The sequence below is a fragment of the Zonotrichia leucophrys genome, chromosome 1A, assembly GCF_028769735.1.
Source record: "Zonotrichia leucophrys gambelii isolate GWCS_2022_RI chromosome 1A, RI_Zleu_2.0, whole genome shotgun sequence".
Lineage (NCBI taxonomy): Eukaryota > Metazoa > Chordata > Aves > Passeriformes > Passerellidae > Zonotrichia > Zonotrichia leucophrys.
The window spans coordinates 50,713,674-50,731,266 of record NC_088170.1 but is presented as its reverse complement, the minus strand read 5'-3'; the positions used below and the strand labels follow the sequence as shown (position 1 = coordinate 50,731,266).

At 41.9% G+C, this 17,593-nt stretch overlaps 1 protein-coding gene across 1 annotated transcript in view; it reads left to right on the top strand.

The window, feature by feature from the left end:
• The first annotated feature begins 1,774 nt into the window (after positions 1-1,774).
• The window catches only part of WASL (WASP like actin nucleation promoting factor), a 50,468-nt gene continuing 34,649 nt past the window's right edge, over positions 1,775-17,593 (top strand). The window contains exon 1 of the mRNA XM_064702739.1: positions 1,775-2,238. Coding sequence (XP_064558809.1) covers positions 2,125-2,238 — 114 coding nt within the window. The 5' untranslated portion in view covers positions 1,775-2,124. The remainder of the gene's footprint in view (positions 2,239-17,593) is intronic.

Below are 17,593 nucleotides of genomic sequence, written 5' to 3'. Positions count from 1 at the left end.
AAGAACAGTATGAAGCAAAATGCATGACCTGTAACACCCAGGCAGTATGGCAAGATCAAGGAACAAATATCAAAAGTTTTTAGACAGAAAAAAAAATCAAAGAATAGAAGTGATTAGAAGATGAGGACAATACCAGCATATACCCATTGAAGGTGTACTACATTTGTTATTTACTCCACCAGCAAGGGAGGCATGTAAATTTCCCCAAAACGGTTTCAGCTAGATAATAATTGTTTCATTCATGAAATAAAAAATCCCCAAACAAGCCAATCTCAAAAAAATAAAACCCACAAAATACTGTCTATTGTAAAGTGCTTCCAAGTGCTTTATCTTTTTACATACATTTGCAATGACAGAAATGCTGCCAATATTTTATAGCTTAAGCATTTCCCAGTAAAATACACACATGCTTACACAGAAAGTGTGTACTTTACAGAAAGTATGTAACACTGAAGAACCCCGGATTGCTGAGAAGTATTTAGAAACACTTGGTTCCTACTGGTTTTCCTTTACAGTAAAACTCAATTCACTTCTGAGAGATCTGGAGATTGAGGAGTCTTGTATATGCCTACATTTCAAACTATTTTTATGGTGTGTAAATTCAGGATTTTCTTCCATATTCTCCCTTCCTTACATTTTGGGACACAGCTACAAGCTTTTAAGTACAGGCAAAAGGGCCTGTAAGTAGAGCAGAAGGGGCTGCCATCTTTTGGAAGATACTAAAAGTCAGTTCAGCATCATATAAAGACTTGTGTTCCCAATTTTTTCTCCTGCCTTCCCTGGTTTGTTTCTCTTATACTTCAGTTCTTCTGTACAATGTACAGTACAGTTACAGTGGGGGACCTTCCCCCTTTCACCTAGCACCTTCCACACAGACAAATAATTTATCAGAGGATGAGACACACTCTTCACCTAAAACCACAGAAAACTAGCAAGGTGCTCACTTTGATTATCTGTTTTTCACTTTTGCACGTCAGAAACGTGAACATTTCTTTTGTGCAGCTGAAAGCTGCACAAAATAAGCAGCAGGGCTTTGGGTCTTGTGGTTTTAAAATGTCTTCAGCTTTCATTGCAGCTGGTTGCTGTCACACGGAGAGAAGCAGGGGGAAGAGAAATCTGGCTGACAAAGGCTGTTGATTGTATACGTGATTTCTCCTCAGCAGCTGGCCCCTGGAGAGCTGAAACACCTACTATTCACCTCAGACTGCGCCAGGCAGCGTTTGCCCGTGGGTGGGTGACACCCCCGCCCGGCCTCCCCGCTGGCTGGCACAGCGACACGCCGGCTGGGCAAAAAGCTTCCTTTCTTGAAAACGAGAAAAGACTTTTGGGTTACAAACTACACCGGGCTCCCCTGACAGCTGAAGGGCTTCCAGCACACGCTGGTTCCCGCACCCCCGCGGGCAGCCCGGGCACCACGCGCTCAGGCGATGTTGTCGGGGCCCCTTCGCGCTCCGGGCGATTCTCCCACGGACCCGAGCTCCCCACGGGCTGAGACCGGGCGGCACTGCCTCTCACGGCGGTTCCCACGGCTCCGGGACAGCGGCCACGTCCCTACGGCGGCGACCGCTCCTCCTTTTCGTCATTTTCTTGTCTTTCTTCTTCTCCGTGTTCTGATCACCCCCGTTCTCCCCCTCTGCCCCCCCGGGCCGCCCATGCCCGGCACCGCCCGGCCCGGCAGGTACCGAGGGGGCGGGCACGGAAGGTGCCGCCCTCCCCTCCCCCCGCACGGCGCATGGTCGCGGCGGCCGCGCGCTCGCCGGGCTCCCCCTTGGCTGCCGCGCGCCGTGGTCTCGCCCACCCCCGCTGCCATGTTGAATCGCGCGGCCGCCGGGGCCGGGCCGGAGTTGGAAGTTTAGGGGCGGGAGCGATCGGTATCGGCCCCGGCGCGGAGCGGCTCCGGCGCGGCTGCACGGCTGCCCGGCACCCCCTTTCCCGGCCGCCCCCCTCCCAGGCACCCTGCCCGCCGCCCCTCTTTTCTTCCCTCCTTCCCCGGCCCCGCGAAGAGGCTCAGCGATGCGGCTGCTGTGAGGCCCCGGCGGCGGCGGCGGAGGAGGAAGGGGAGGAAGGGGCCGCGGGCGCCATCGGTCGCAGGGCGGCGAGGGCAGCGCCGGGCCGGCCCCGGCCATGAGCGGCGCCCCGCAGCAGCAGCCCCCGCGGCGGGTCACCAACGTGGGCTCGCTGCTGCTCACCCCGCAGGAGAATGAGAGCCTCTTCGGCTTCCTCGGCAAAAAATGCGTGGTAAGTCCCGACCGAGGGGGCGAGGGGACTGGGGCACCCCCAGCCGCCCCTCCAGGGCGCGGCGGGTCGGGGCCCGGGGCGGGCGGGGGCGTGTGAGGACAGCCCGGCCGGGCGCTGGGAAGTTGAGGCTGCGGAAGTTTCATCCTGCTCCGCTGCCCCGTCCCGGCGTCGGGCGGGGGACGGCCCTCGCAGGCCTCGCTGCCCGCCCGGCTCGTCCGCAGCGCAGGGCGGGGAGCGATGAACGGCGGCGGCAGCGGCCCCTCGGCCCGCCCGGTCCGGCGGGGCTGCCAGCTCTGAGCGCCGGGCCCGGCCTCGCTCCCTTCGGAACCGGGCGCGCCGGGCGGCTCCGAGAGCGCCGCGGGCACCGGTGTGGGCGCCGTCCTTCCGCGCCTCGCTGCCCGTCGGCATACGGAGCTCCCGGGGCCGGCGGGGCTCCCGCTGCCCTGCCGCCGACCCGGGCGCTGCAGCTGAAGCCGCCGCAAAGCAGCAGCCGCGGGGCTCCGGGGCCGTAAAAGTTCCATTGCTCGGCAGGGCTGGGACGGACCCCAGGTGCATCAGCGGTACAACAAAGCAATGTTGCACCAAGTTGTAGGAAGGCTCGTATCAGTGCTAGGCCTGCCTTGGGTTTAGTCTGCACTTTTCTTAGCGTAAACAACAAGTTCGTGTACTCAAATACTGCATATTTTCCTATTTCTATATCAGTAAGTTCGGTTTCAGAATACCTTCTTACATGTAACATAAAACTGTACTAAAACTACTTATCTATATTAAAGAACTATTTGAAAGCTTCAAAAGATAAACGTTTTCACTGGAAAAGAAGCTGCTTTTTAAAAAACAGTGATTTTCAAAACAATGACTATTCTGGTGCACTGTGTCCTGAACCTAAAATACTATCAGGAACTTGCTGTAAAGCTATGGAGAGTGTTTCATGAACTTAAAACTGTGACTTAAAGCAGGATATCCGTGTAGTCATATTGATTCCACGTAACTCTCTGGACTTTGAAATGGTATGGTTGATCAAACTGCTGAGAGGAAAACATAAGATGCAAGGGAACAGGAAGTAGAGAATATTTACATTGGGGTGGGTTAGATAAGATGCTTTCACAGTAACTTTCAGTGTGTCAGAAGGTATGACCCCTAAAGTATATGTTTTGAAAAGTATAGAATGGTAGAAATGTCCTAGTTAATTTCAGGGAACGTTTCATATCTTCTACTTCTTTGCTAAGAAAGAAAATAAACAGTATAACTTTTTCTTTAAATATAAAAAAGTAGTGCATGAATTTGTGTGTAAATTGATTTTCAGTTTCCTTTTCTGTAAGTTGATTTTTTTTCTTGTCAGATGAACTCACTTCTAATTTCTGTTATACTCAGCTGTAAAACTCACCTAGTTAAGCTCCCAAATTTTCTGCATAAGTAATATGTTGAAAGCAGACTGGAGGTAAATATCTTCGCAGGATCTGGGTGTGATGGGATTTACAGCTTGCTTGAAATTACACATTCTTCTGATTTACACACAATATTGGATGCCTTTCCAGTTGAGGTTCTTAAAATTGTGGTCTGTTGTTTCCTCTTTTCCCAGCCCTTTGTGCTCTCTAAGTTAATCATAGGCTTATTTTAGTAAAGTTGAGGTTCTCTGCTCAGTCTTGAGATCTTAAGCATTGAAGATCTAGAGGTATTTAACCAGGCTTTTTTGGCTTACTGTGTGGCATGAGCCAGAAATTGAGAAACAAGCGCACAGATGGAATATTCTGCCCCTTGGAGGGCACTACCTTAAGCAGGGCAGTGGAATGGGTACCTGGAGATGGTAACAGCCTCAGCTGTCTGACTTGAAACCACAGTGTCTGTTGGGGTGCAGCAGGACTCTTGGTACTCTTGACCTTCTCGCTTCACTCAGCATGCTGTGCTGATAAATGCCTTTTTGTTTGTGATATTTGATCTCGTAATATCCATGTTTGAATTACTCAGTAGTGAAGTTTCTGACTGTAAGTGCTGCTTTTTAAGAAAGGAAAATTTTGTGGGTTCTGTAAGATGCTAAATGCTTGCTCTTGCAATCACCTGAAATATCTGGGCTGCCTTGCTGCTGTAGGTGGTGTTTCTGTCACTGGGGCATAGAGAGGCTGTTGGATGTGTCAGCCACATTGACATAATTTTAGATTTTGTTTGACTAAATCTCATGTTTAGATCACTACTGCAGCGAGCACCAGAAGAAAGTTGAGACATTAAACCATGCTCCTAAGATACTCTTTGCAGTAATAATTTATAGAATTCTTAATGGATGCCATAACACTGCTATCAGGCCTGAAGGGCTTAGTTAAGAAAGCATGTGGTGCTCTGAAATTTATTTCAATCTTTCCTTTATTTCTGACTGGTAACAAGGCAGCAATTTTGAAATAACATTGAGGATCCAATTATCTGATTTTTGTTCTATGGGAAAGCAAAGGAATATATCAAAGTGTATAACTTTGAGTACTCACAGTCTGTGAACTCAGAAATGGACACAGTTCCAGTGGCCTCTTAAGTAATGATCCCTGATAGAAAAATTTCCTGTGAGAGGGGGAAATGCTGAAGAGCCATCACTGTGTTGCTGAGGTTGATACCATTCTGCACACTACTACTGGTCCTTTGAGAAACTCACTAATAGGCAAGTGTACATACAGAGGGTAATTGGTTTTCTTCTCTACTCTTTTTTCCTCTGTACTTGCTGAGCTGTAAAATGTTTATCTGAATCTACAAGCAATTAAAATACCTTTGCCCATGACAGATGAGGCTTTCAAAACCAAGCCACTGGCTGATAGTCAAAGCTGTAGCTATAGTTGATTTGGCTGAAATATGAATCCAGATGTAGAATTATTTACAGAATATATCCAGCATAAAGCCCTTTAGGACTCCCATTGTTTAGGCATATAACTAATTTTCATTCAGGTTTGTCATCTTTGTTATCTAGGTCAGGTGTAAAATTTGCTCTCTTTAAAAAGTTTTGAATAACTTTCTAATAATAATGTGGAAATAAAATTGCATGTACACTTATACTAAGTGAAGCTACGAGATTAGTTTTGTGCATATTAATGATTTTTGTGGTTATGCCCAGCTTAAAAGTTTTTGCATAACTTCTGGTTAGTTATTAATCATTATTTTAAATAATGATGAGTTTTGTAAGAAAAAGTAAATGCTAGATGTCCATTTTATAATCTGTAATAAAGAAGTAACTTCTATAATTTGCACAATTAATATTGGTCAGCGATGTCAGTAATGAAAAACTAGTTTATTCTGTAGAAATAATTTTTGAGAAACCATGAGAAGTATGTACTTGGTAGCACTAGAAGTAGGTAGAATGGAGTACGGATATTTTGTGCTGCTTAGAAGTGCTACTCAACACTTGGATAAGATGCAATGAATAAGGCTGGGAATATGTTGTTCTTTGTGAGATCTCGCCTGTGGTTCATGTGGTAAACAGGAACTGGTGAAGGATGCAGAAAGAGAAGTGACACAGCAGTAAGCTAACTAAGAAAACTGTTTTGGCTGCTTTTAAAAGTGCACGTGACCAGAATAAGTTTGTATATCAGAGCCAAAGAACAAATTGCAGTAATAGCTGAGATAAAGCAAAATAAAAACTTGAATGGCAGTTATAGCTCTTAATTGATAAGAATTAAATGTTTTATCAGGAAGGGCCTTGTAAGATTACTTGTGCTTATGAAAACAGTATGAACTAGGGCTTGAAGGTAGACTACAAGTCTGAGTAATGGGCACTTTCATGTGTCTGACAAGTGTTGGGACTCCTCAGTTTGAGTTTAGCTGCAGTCTGTACATCCAAAAAAGACTGACATTGCAGTTTAAAAAATACTTCTCCCCTGTACAAGTAGGGAGAACTGACACATTAATTCAGTGGTGAATCTCTCATCTTTTCATTTGTTTCTAAATGAGATGTGGAGGGAAAAGATAAAGTGTTGAGGATGGGGTCTTGTGGAACAGTAGAGTATTGAGAATTACACCTGGATTTCTTTTGAGATTTGCCCTGTTCTACAAAAGACATGTAGCATCTTTAGACACCTCACTTGTATCCACTGGAGTGAGTTCTCTGACCATCTTATCAGTGATAATCTTCCATTGTAGAGAAAATGACAGTGGGGTCTTGACAGTTCATTTGAACCATACCTGTGCCTACAAAACTGATTTTCACAGCAATGGATCATATCAGACTCCACAGAACAAGAGGTACAACCATTGTCCTTACAATAGTATGTTTCTCATGTTCACAGCTTTCTATTAATGTCTTTACAGCATAGTTCACTGCCTTGGCTTGCTTACCCATGGATGAGAAATGTTTTGAGACTGCTTGGGAACAGTCTAGAAGGCACTGCATCTCATAGCTGTATGTATTTGAGACAAAGCATCAATTCACAAAGTGTGGGCTATGGTTAAGGAGAAAAAGGCAGAAATTTAGGTCTTAAAATCCCATAATTGTCAATAAAGCTCACTGTCAGTTATCTAAATCTCTTTAAGCTAGAAACTCAGCTAACAGAAGTTTTTGTGTTCAGTGTCTGTAGTGGTTATATCTCTCCTGGATGTTCTTGTACCTCATGTGCATGACAAATTGTCTTGATATGAGGAGTGAGTCCTGCTACAAGTTTCAGTCACTGTGTCTGTTGTGAAGCATTATGTATTGCTGAATGAAGGGTGGTGTACTCAGGCAAACACAACCTGTACCTCACTCTGTTAAGGCTTCAGCATTAAGCTCTTCTGAGCATCTTTGTAGATATATTTTATCTGTTTTGGAGGCAGTCAAGTGCCAAAAGTCTCTCAGCATCCATGTGGTTAATCACATGGTCAAGTGTGCCACTCATGCTCCTGATAAGCGCTCTGGAATCCTATGGTATACATACACAACAGGATGAAAACAATTTGTAGTCACAAGCTGTTGTAACTTACTGGTTTTTCACAGCTCAGAGTCATATTAAGGAATTTAGAAGAGGGCAGAGTTTTAATTTAGAATTCAGATGAACAGGCAAGTTTTGATGCAAGTTTTTCACTAAGATGTTCAGATAGCCTAGTTTTGATTGCTTAGGAGCACACCCAAGGAAGAGGTAGGTTCTTGTTAGAAGATAAGCATTGAGTTTGCTATTTAATGCAAATTTTTAAATGTAAATACTTTGTTCTTCTTTTAATGGAAAATTGATGTGATTTCTTGACCTTATCTGCTTGTAAATATTGTTTTGAATTTTTTATCACTACAATGTTTTTCTCTCTGCTTATTTCTTCTGGTTCTGAAAGATGTAGTACTAGCCGAATTTGTCGCAAGTGAAGAATGTAAGATCCATCTTGTAAGAACCATGCAGTTTCAGGCTAAAAACATGAAAATGGGGAGTGCTCTAATTTTAGATCTTGAATTTCTTTTTTTGAAAGAGTTCTGGTACTTCTGCCTGAAAAAACTCACCTGTTTTTTCTTTAGAATTCCTATGACCCTTATTGCTCTACTTTGTGCCAGCATTAAGAACTCACCTGCTGCTTTCATTGATAGTGGCTGCAGGTGCCAGCAATGGCAGCAATTGCCACTGGCAGCTTCTAGCTTAGTGCTGGAATGGATGGAGTGAAGCATTGAAGATATTTGTGTGTGATGAGTGAGTGCCACCTAGGAACTCTGTACTAGTTCATCAACTACCATGAATAAAGGCCTGATCCTGTCATTGACTTTTTATAGGCAGACTGTCTGTACATGGGGTTTGTGGAGCTCTAAATGCTCCGTTTGCTGAGATAATTTGCTGTTGACTTGAAGCTGTGTGGTAAGATTTATAGTGTCCTCTCCTCCAGTGAGTGCATTTCATAGGCTTGTCTCTTGAGGAATCTTTGTAGTACAGAAATAAAACTTAGCATACAGGAGACTTATGGTTTCATTACCTAATACCTAGATAATAAAATACAGGAAGCAACGTAAATGTGTCACAGGCACTTAGAGTTGCTGATTGGTAGGTTAGGAGGTTAGGGTACAGTTTCTTGAAGAAAGGCTGACATTGTGTTACTTAGCACAGAAGGATTTTTTTTTTTATTGGCTAGTTGGTTCTCCTTGTAACAGTAAATATTGCAGAGTGGCTTTAGTAGAACTAGAAGGTCTACTTCTACTTCATGGGTGGTTTTAAACAGCCCACTCTACTGGGACATGACTCAGATGCTGTACAAGATAGTTTAGTTTCTTCAGGTATTTGCTTGGGTGCACTGCCACACCATCTTTTGTGGCTTCCAGAATTGTTGTTGGTGCCTGGATATCCAATAAAATGAGAACAATAGGTGTGACCTTCAGATCAATTGAAGTTAAATTTGAAGATCCTGAAGTGTACTGTGATCATCACAGGAGTGGTGTTCTCAAAGGTCCAAATGGAAAAAGACAAGATGCAGTTCAAACAATCATAGAGACACTTTCTTAGAAATTTGCTCACTTGCTTAATTCTTAAATTTTAGTAGTGTTTTCTCAGACACTACTGAGTTAAAGGTAGACAGTTTTGCTGACACCTCTTTGTGCAGTAAATGACACTTTAGGTATCTCAAATTAAAATGTCTGTGTTAAGAATATATGATTCTGGAATAAGTTCATTAAATGAATTACTCAATTCCTGTAGACATAATGTTCTGTGGAGATGATCATTGCTGGCAAGAAAACTGTTGCTGGCTGCAGAGCTCCACGACACATTTGCAGATTGCTTCTCACTTTAGGCACTTGCTTTCATACATGCATCCCCACCTTGGTGAGGCTGTTTTCCTCTACTGTTTATTTAGCTGTCCTTAAAATCCTCACTCTTAACGCAGCATTTTCTTTTTAGGTTTTCTAAGAAACAGTGTTAATACATTTTTCAGTTCTCTAGCATGTCTAGTTTAAAGCTGAAAGATAACACTAAGGTTGTGTTTCCATTTCTGTAAGACAGTTTCACACATCGTTTTCTCCTGCAGAACATCTTGTAATTCAGAATTTCCCTGCATTCATCTCCTTTGCCTTCAATGCAAATGTGTTATTTTGCCTTTATCTCCCCTTGTCCCTTAGCCACTATGCAGCATAAGGGGGGTGTATTTAGTGAGCACAGATATGCTCCCATATAAGCACATTTTGTATGTGAAGGTACTGTGCCTGCAATTTGAGAAACACCAACCCAGCAAAAGAAAGTGCGACTTTTGCCTTTTTGAACAGCTCTGAAAACTGTTTTCATTATTTGAAGTCTCAATTATGTGAAGGTAACTCTTGCCTTTAAGATTGCAAATACTTTTAAAAAATGTGTTTACTTCAAGTATTACTGATGATAATGGCTGTCCCAAAAGCCAGCCAGCACTTGCTGAGATTAAGTAACAAGCCCTAGTGCTTGTCTTGCTGTCTAGGCTGAAGAGCAAGAATATTTGGAAGTGGGAATTTGGCTGTAAATCTTAAATGTTTTCTCCTCTCTCAAGGTGACAGCCAACTTACCTGTGTGTGACTTGTGGAGAAGAAATTAGTATTAATTTCTTGTATTTTCTGTGTTGGGGATAAAGAAAAGTGACCGATTATTTTACAGCCTCCCTAGTACATTTTGTAACAGAAGCAGTAATTTATTGACTTTAAAAGAATTTTCTATTTTAGGAATCAATTTAACAACTAGTTCTTTTGTAAGCCCCCATTCTGCTGAGGTACCTTGAAGTCCTGCATAGTGACCTCTTCCCTCCAAATCTCATGTCTTTCATTATGTTCTCTTTGTACTCTTAACACATGTGCTTTTTATGCTTTTAGTAAGTTTTCTGCCCTGTCCCAGTTACAGGGTTTCCTCCTTTCCTGTTTTCCTCTTGCACCTCAAGTGCTTCCAGAATTTCCCTTTCTCCCTTCAGCTCCTGCATCCATAATCTGCACAAAGATCTCCAGGTAGGACTGACTTTCTTCCTCACCATTCTCCCCCCCACTCCCTTATTCCCCCTCCTCAGTTCCTCAGCTCCTTTGCTCTTAAGGATGAGCAAGGAAGGATGTGATTTGTGTCTCACCAGATGTGTAGTCCTACCCGTATGCAGTGCTGGGATGGACATTTGTATTGTAGCTCAGCGGGAGCACTGCACAAGGACAGGCATGAGGAGAGGAGGCAGTGTGTCTGTGCCAGGCAGCTTTTGCTGCTGCACACATGGAATGCATGGAGCCTGAGACCTGCCATTGCTCATTTCTCACCTGTATTTGTCTTCACTGGCCAAAGTCATTGGTAATGTGGTTATAGGGAAGAGAACTTCTGGTGGATATGAGAAGGGTGCACAGAAACAGGAGTATGGTTCCTCGGGCTTCTTGCACCGCTCCACCCTTCACTGCTGCTTCCCCAGGCAGGACTGGGCTCTCCAGTTTGTAAGCTGCTGTGTTAAGGAACTGTATACTGGAAGATACAGCTTCAGCAACTCTACAGGCTCAAATTTGGAACCACAGAACTGCTTAGCGCTGCTTTGACTGAACTGTAAGTTATTTCCTGCTCCTCTAACCATGTGACAGCTCTCTCTGAGCACAGCTAAGATGTGGTCATTCTTTCTAAGTAGACATTTTTTCCCTTCACTCCCCCTCAGTCAGCCAAAGCAAACAGAAACATCACTTGGCTTATGACACTAAATATACACAAAGGCATCCAAATAAGCTCCTCTCTCTAAAACTGTGCTTGATTCTTGTGGTTAACTGAAAAGAGGAAGAAAACTATGAACATCCTGTGGTGGTGTGTGCTCTGTGCAATACCACAGGCAAAAGCTTCCCCTTGTGTTTGCAGGGAAGGAAGAAGTAGTTTCTAACAAATTAAATGCAGGGCTATTTTTTTCTTTATTTGTTTTAGGTTTTAGTTAAGAGTGTCTCAGGTATGAAATTAATTTTTTAACTGGATATGCATTTATTAGCATTTATATTTTTATCAACCTGATAATTCAGGGTTTGGGGTTAATTTTATGCTAATGTTATGTGAACCAGTATCTTTTAGCCACACAATAGTGTTGTAGTTTTGACCTTTCTTAAACAATGTTTGCCTCTTTGTGTTACACTGTACTGGTGGCACAGTGCTCAGTTTGTCTAGCTGGAACTTTAAAACCTTGTATAGTTTTAAATTTAAAGAGTGATTGTGACAGAAAGTGCTGGTTGCACGTGGTGTCTAGAACTCAGCGATTCAATGCACCATTTCTTTATTTTAAAAAACAGTTTTGTCTTTAAGAGATTTGTCCATATCATATTCAGGTGCCAGTATTTCTATACCTGAGAGACTGATAATTACAGCTGATGCCTCTTCTCAGGTCATGACCTTCCTTGCCTTAATTCAAGCATCTGGATGCAAAATACCTATAGTTGTGTGACAGTTTTATTTTATAGGATGCATGGAGATGGATATGGTGCTAAATGTTTTGCTGGGATATGTAGATATCACTCTATGTTATGGTTTTAACTTTATCTTTTTATGTCATTTAGAAGGTTTTGCTTTGAATGGTTCAGTTTGTCATTGAGGCTTCTGCTTAACAGCCTCTTTGAACACCTCTAGTCTTTTCTGCCTGCAAATGACAGAAAAAATCCTGTTTGTTTTTCTATCCACTTTTCATATTGTTTATGGAAATTTGTTTATCGAAAAAGTGTTCATGCTGCTAGTCCAGGCTTCACTTGTGTTACCAAGGAGTCTGTCTCTCACACTGACCATACCTGTCTGGACCATACCTTTATGTTGCTGATAACATTTAAGCTTGGTGGCAGAAGGATGCATCTTGCCTTGTTTCTCACCTGTGGTGTGTCAGCCAGCTGTGCTAACAGACCTGAGTGGGGCAGTAGCATGAACTCAGGCACTGTTCCGTGCCTGTCTGTGCTTTTCAGTTTGTTGGCACACTTCCTGGCACAGTTTTGAGTGCTAGCCTAGTAGTTGCTCAAATTTGTATGAGTGTGGTTTTTGAGATTAGAATGGTGTTAACAGCTCCTGATACATCAAATGGGGTAGGGCCATCCCTACCCAATTTGTGTTGTGTTGGGAAGAGAGTTTGTTACTCTATGTATCTATGCATTCTTCACCGTTTCCCATCATATCCAGAAAGTGGCCCAGTAACTCATAGATAGTAACTCACATTTGCACAACCAGGGAAATCTGCAAGGAGACAGAAGCAGTTCTGGGGATGGGGAGATGTGAACTGTCTCTTCTAGCATTGTCAGTAGCATGTAGATCACAGAATAAGTGTCAGCTCTGCTGCTGTGCATTTTACTGTCTGCTTTGACATTTAGTTCAAGTCAAACCTGTTTTTCCTGCTGGCAGCAAAATTCAGTATTGTCTTTCTGCTCCTAGAAATTGCTTTTGGAAACTGGAGAAAATGTAGGTGCCTAGAAGTTTACAGCAGACAAAAGTGTGCCTGTGCACTAATCACCTGGTGCAGGGGACAAATTACCAAGTCTGTTTGATACTGATACTGTGAACACAAGCTCATAAGGTTTCTGATCTCTGATTCCAGGAGGGAAAAAAAGATTTTACCTTCTGGTAAGGAGATGTAGCTGACTTGTAGCTGTGCTTCTATAGAGTGCATGAGGTACAGCAAGGATGACCTTAAAGGATCCTGCATTTCTTTTACTTCACTTGTTTGCAGAGCAATGGCCTAAGAAAATGTATCCTGTCTAAAGGTTTCTTTTCTGATGTGTAGTTTGTAAGTCATTTAAGAAAAGTTCTGTGCATCTTCAGAGCCTCCAGGGATGGGCTTAGTTCTCTTAGAATCTTAACTGCATTTTGGAGTGTCATAGCAGTTTCCCGTCAGCTCAGATGCAGTAATTTGTTTCCTGATTGAGCTCCAGAGACCATTCCAGGATGTCAGGTAGTGTAATTAGTGGTAGTTTGATCATCACGTATTCTGTCTATGCTAGTATCTCATCTTAGCTGTTGGTTCTGTCTGAGGTATAAAAGTATGAGCTCAGGAAACTTCTCAGTTTGTTTTGTCTTCTGTGTCCATGAGATTGGCTAGGTAGTCTTTGCATGCCTCAGTTCTGTGAACACTTCTCTCAAGTTTTTATTTTACCATTTTTTCCCTTCGAGTGTCTGGTTATTCCCTCTCTCCCTTCAAGCCATATTTTTTTCCCAGTGTCACTTTCATAAATCAGCACTGGCAGGAACTGGTCCCCTGATGAGGCTTGGTGCTGTGCAAGCAGTTTTCTCCTACAACAGGTAGCATTTGGTTCAGGGCAGCTGAGTGGTTTTAGGCTTTATTTCAGGATGGTGGCTTGTATGTCTGTTCTGGCTGCAATAATTGTTTTAGCAATGAGATGATGCAGTACCAATATCCATTTGACTGGAAATAACTTCTCCAAGGACACCACATACAAAAAACAATATCACTATGATGCAAGTCTGAATTAGCAAAGGTTGTTTCATAGTTGGCCTACTCCAGATAAATCAGCCTTGAATACAGATGTCTGCCATGCATTATCAAGGCTGTTTTTCAGTTCAGGTGCTCTGGGCACTTTAAGTGCAGCATGGTGCTTGGTGTGTGAGAGTAACCTAGTCCTGGAATGAGCTGGCTGACATGTTACTTCTTGGGGTCTGGAATTCTGCAGAGGACTGTTGCATTTGTTGCAGAACTGAAGCTTTTATGTAGGGATTGGCAGATTTAGAGATGTTAATTCCACATAATCTAGTAAAAAACTCTCAAGCTATGTATAATATCACACCTGGTGGATGGCAGTGGCATTCTGAAGGATGCATTTTTGAGTAACAGATGTTCAATGGGACACTTCTGTTGGTGAAGCTGAGTAGCTTTCAATTTAGTCTGTAAATCTGCTCTGTGTGCCCAGGAATGGATACGAGACTATCAGGAAATCAAGATTTTTTTTTTTATTTACCCCAAACCCCTCATCCCCCTGCAAGGCTTTCCCAAGATCCAGCTGTGTTACTGGCACTCTCCATCACCATCTTCCTATAGGAGTGCTTGTACCACAGTCTTAAAGCTTTTGGCAATTCATCTCCTCGGTCTTTTGAGGACCCAGTTATACAGACTTAAATCCGATACATATACAATCAACCATACTGAACTTCTAGCAATGCATCGCTATTATGGAGGTCCCACACCTGTAATAATTTATTGCAGGAGACTGGGAGAGGTATCCTATTTCTATATTTATGTAAAATCTCTTCAGGAGGGTGTAACTTTTCTTGAATTCTGTCTTATGAGATAACCAGCTTGTTTTTTCTCTAAGCTGTATACTCATGGGAATGATATTATCTTTCACACACTCAACATCAAGATTTTTCTGTTTCTATATTAACAGATTGAGGCTGTTCAGGTGCTCAGAGCAGCTGAAGTAGTTGATCACAAAGGAAGGGAATATCCGCACAAAAACTGGAAGTCCAAAGTCTGCTTTGACAAAGGGTACCTTCTTTCACCCATTGGGATTTAAGGTGCATCATTGCCCTTACAGAGAATATCTTGTTTCCAAAAGTGTTACACATCTGAAAAAAATAATCATTATGTCACAATAACTTTTATCTGTTCAATGATTGTAACTAGCATAACATTTATTATGTACATTTTTATGTTAGTGTGGTGTTACAGTTTATCTGCTGATTTTATACTGTCATAAGAGCACTGTAATTTATTGCATAAGTGGAGGTTTTCAAATAGTGGCAACCACTTGACCTGACAAGAAAGCAGTTGCCAGTTGTCCCAAGCAGCAGGAAGCAGTAACATTGAGCATGTTAGCCTCCTTCAGCTCCAGAACAGACTTGGAGAATTGCAGAAAAGGAGTTCAGAAACTGAAGCATGTAATGCTTCAAATCTGATGCTTGATTAGGATAATAATACTGATTAATTGGACTGCAGTGCAATACACATTGGTAGTTATCAGTGTTACAACTTCACTGTGATCACAAGCAAAGCTATCTTAACATCTTTTTCATTTAAGTTTATATTTTGGATCAATATTAATTCAGAAAATACTCACCAAAAAGCTTAAAGGTCAGTTTCAGACCAGATGTTTCTTTTAACTGTCCTTTGAAACAAAGGTTTTCTGTCCTAAGAGTCGTTAAAATATCTTTACCATGTCCATGTTAATTATATTGATGTGTCTTTGTGGATTGTAATGTCTTATATTGGTCTAATAAATATTGATTTTCTTTATTGTAAGCGTTGTTTCTCACACGAGTCTACTACTGCTGTAAGTAGAGTGAAATAATTTTATTTTACTTGCAAATTCAGATGGGTACACATTGCTTTTCATATATTATGTTACTGCTATTGAACAATGTTCAGAAGTTACACACAGGAGCACAGCAGTTATGGGGAGCTAACTATCTTCAAATGATGATGAGGGTGATTTTGTTCTGATTATCCAGACATTAAGAATTAAGATTGAGAGCAGTATCACTGTATCTGTTCCTTCCCTTTGCTATGTGAACTTGTACTACCAGCTCTGCACTGAAAGAAAAAGTATTACATGATATTTTAAACTGGAAACTGGTGATTGGATATGGACACTGAAGTGTTAAGTGCAGTGGAAAAATAACATCCTGCTGCCCTCTTTCTAAAACACTTTACTTGTATAAATAAACACTTTTTCATTAACTTTAAATAGTAGATTCTTTACAGTTTTTGCTCTTCTTGGTGTGTTCAGTAAAGCAGGCAGCTTCATTATAAGAAATATTCTGGCACCATATGGAGTTACAGGAGAATTTTGGCTTCAGGGATGGAGCTTTCCCATTCAGCAGCCATCTGCATTTATTTTGAGATAGTGGGTAGTAAGTTCAGAAAGGAAATTGTCAACTCCATTGTTAATATCCGAATTTCAAAATAATTCTTAATCTGAACTTTTTATTAAGTCCCAACTTGGCAGAGCTCAGTTGTATTTCTTTTTTCACCCTGGAGATTGAATATTGCAAACTCAGCAATTCTTTCCTTAAGCGTGTTTTCTCCCTTCAATAAACTACAGTAAATTACCTTTGTACTACTCATTTAGACTGTCAAGAGAGAGAGTGTAACAAAAACGCAAATTTTTTTGGTGGGGACTTTTCTTTAGTAGTAGAAATTGAAGGTTTGTAATGCCTGGTGTGAGAGTATAAACATAAATATTTACCTGCAGAGGCCACGCCACAGTGGAGTTCTCAGCTCCTAGGGGAGTTTAGGGGACCAAGTAGCAATGCCAGAAGCTAAAGCAAACTCTCCCTAGCATTTTTCTGTGTAGTCTGAATCCTTTGTAAATTGATCTAGATACATGGGGATGGTGAGATTGCCCTTATTGAAGGGCTGTGTCAGAACTAGGCTAGAGTGCCTGGTTTTCAAAACAACTTTATTTTTTGGGGCATTGTTTTATATTTTTTTTCAATGCCTACATACTGAGATTTCATGGATTATTATTGCTCAGGGGTTTTCATGGAATAGACCACTGAGACATTCCAGGTACATGGGAAGTTTTGAGTCATATGCATTGTGCTCTTTACTCTTCCATCTTAAGAATCACAAGTTAAATGTACTGTGAAATAAGTGTGATGGTGTTTTACAAAAGCATTACTAATTTTGTTACAAAGAATTTGCAGCCATGGTTGGTCTAGAATAGAAATAGGGGATTTAAATTGTAACCCTGAGATCTATGTAAATTCAGCCATCTAAGACCACCATTCTGTGGCACTGCTTCCAAACTAAAGTTTGTTTACAGACAGGTGAATTTAAGTGGCTTTTGGCCTCCACAGCATGTTGGTAGAAGTAGTGCTGGTATCTGCAAAGAAGGAGCCCCTTTGGGCAGTGATAATTGAAACTGTTAGCTGTAATAAATGTCACTAGACTCAAGGGGCATCCCCCCCACGGTGAAAGAATATCTCCATTTCCTTACCTAAAACAGATGTGGAAATTAACCTGTCTTAACCTTTGCTATTAGCAGCAATTAGCAGCTATTGGCACATATCTCACACTCTCCAAAAGTAATTTGTCTGTGACAGCATAATACTTCTTCATCAGTAGTTCTCCAAGCACTTTACAGTGATAAAGGTCAGTGTCTCCTTTACATGTTACACATGAGGAAACTGAGGCATGGGGGACAAACAAACATTAGCATGCAACTTCTTATTGCTAGAACAAAATAAAAACCAGCAGTCTCCTGGGCATTCAGTGGTGTCTAATGTTTTATCCTGCAGTAAACTTTGAATATGGCAAGGGATCATAGAACTAACACATCCTCATGCTTTTTTTCCCCCCCATAGTATAGCAACTTTTTAAGACTTGTCACTGGGAATAACTATTCATAGCAAAGTCAGTTGCTGGTATATATATATTTTTTTTAAATCTTACATGTAGTTATATTTTCTTGTATCTGAATTGAATTGCCATAACTATTCTGTTTAAATGTGAACTGCTCAAGGAGGAATTAATACATGTTGAATTGTGGCATGGTGAAAGT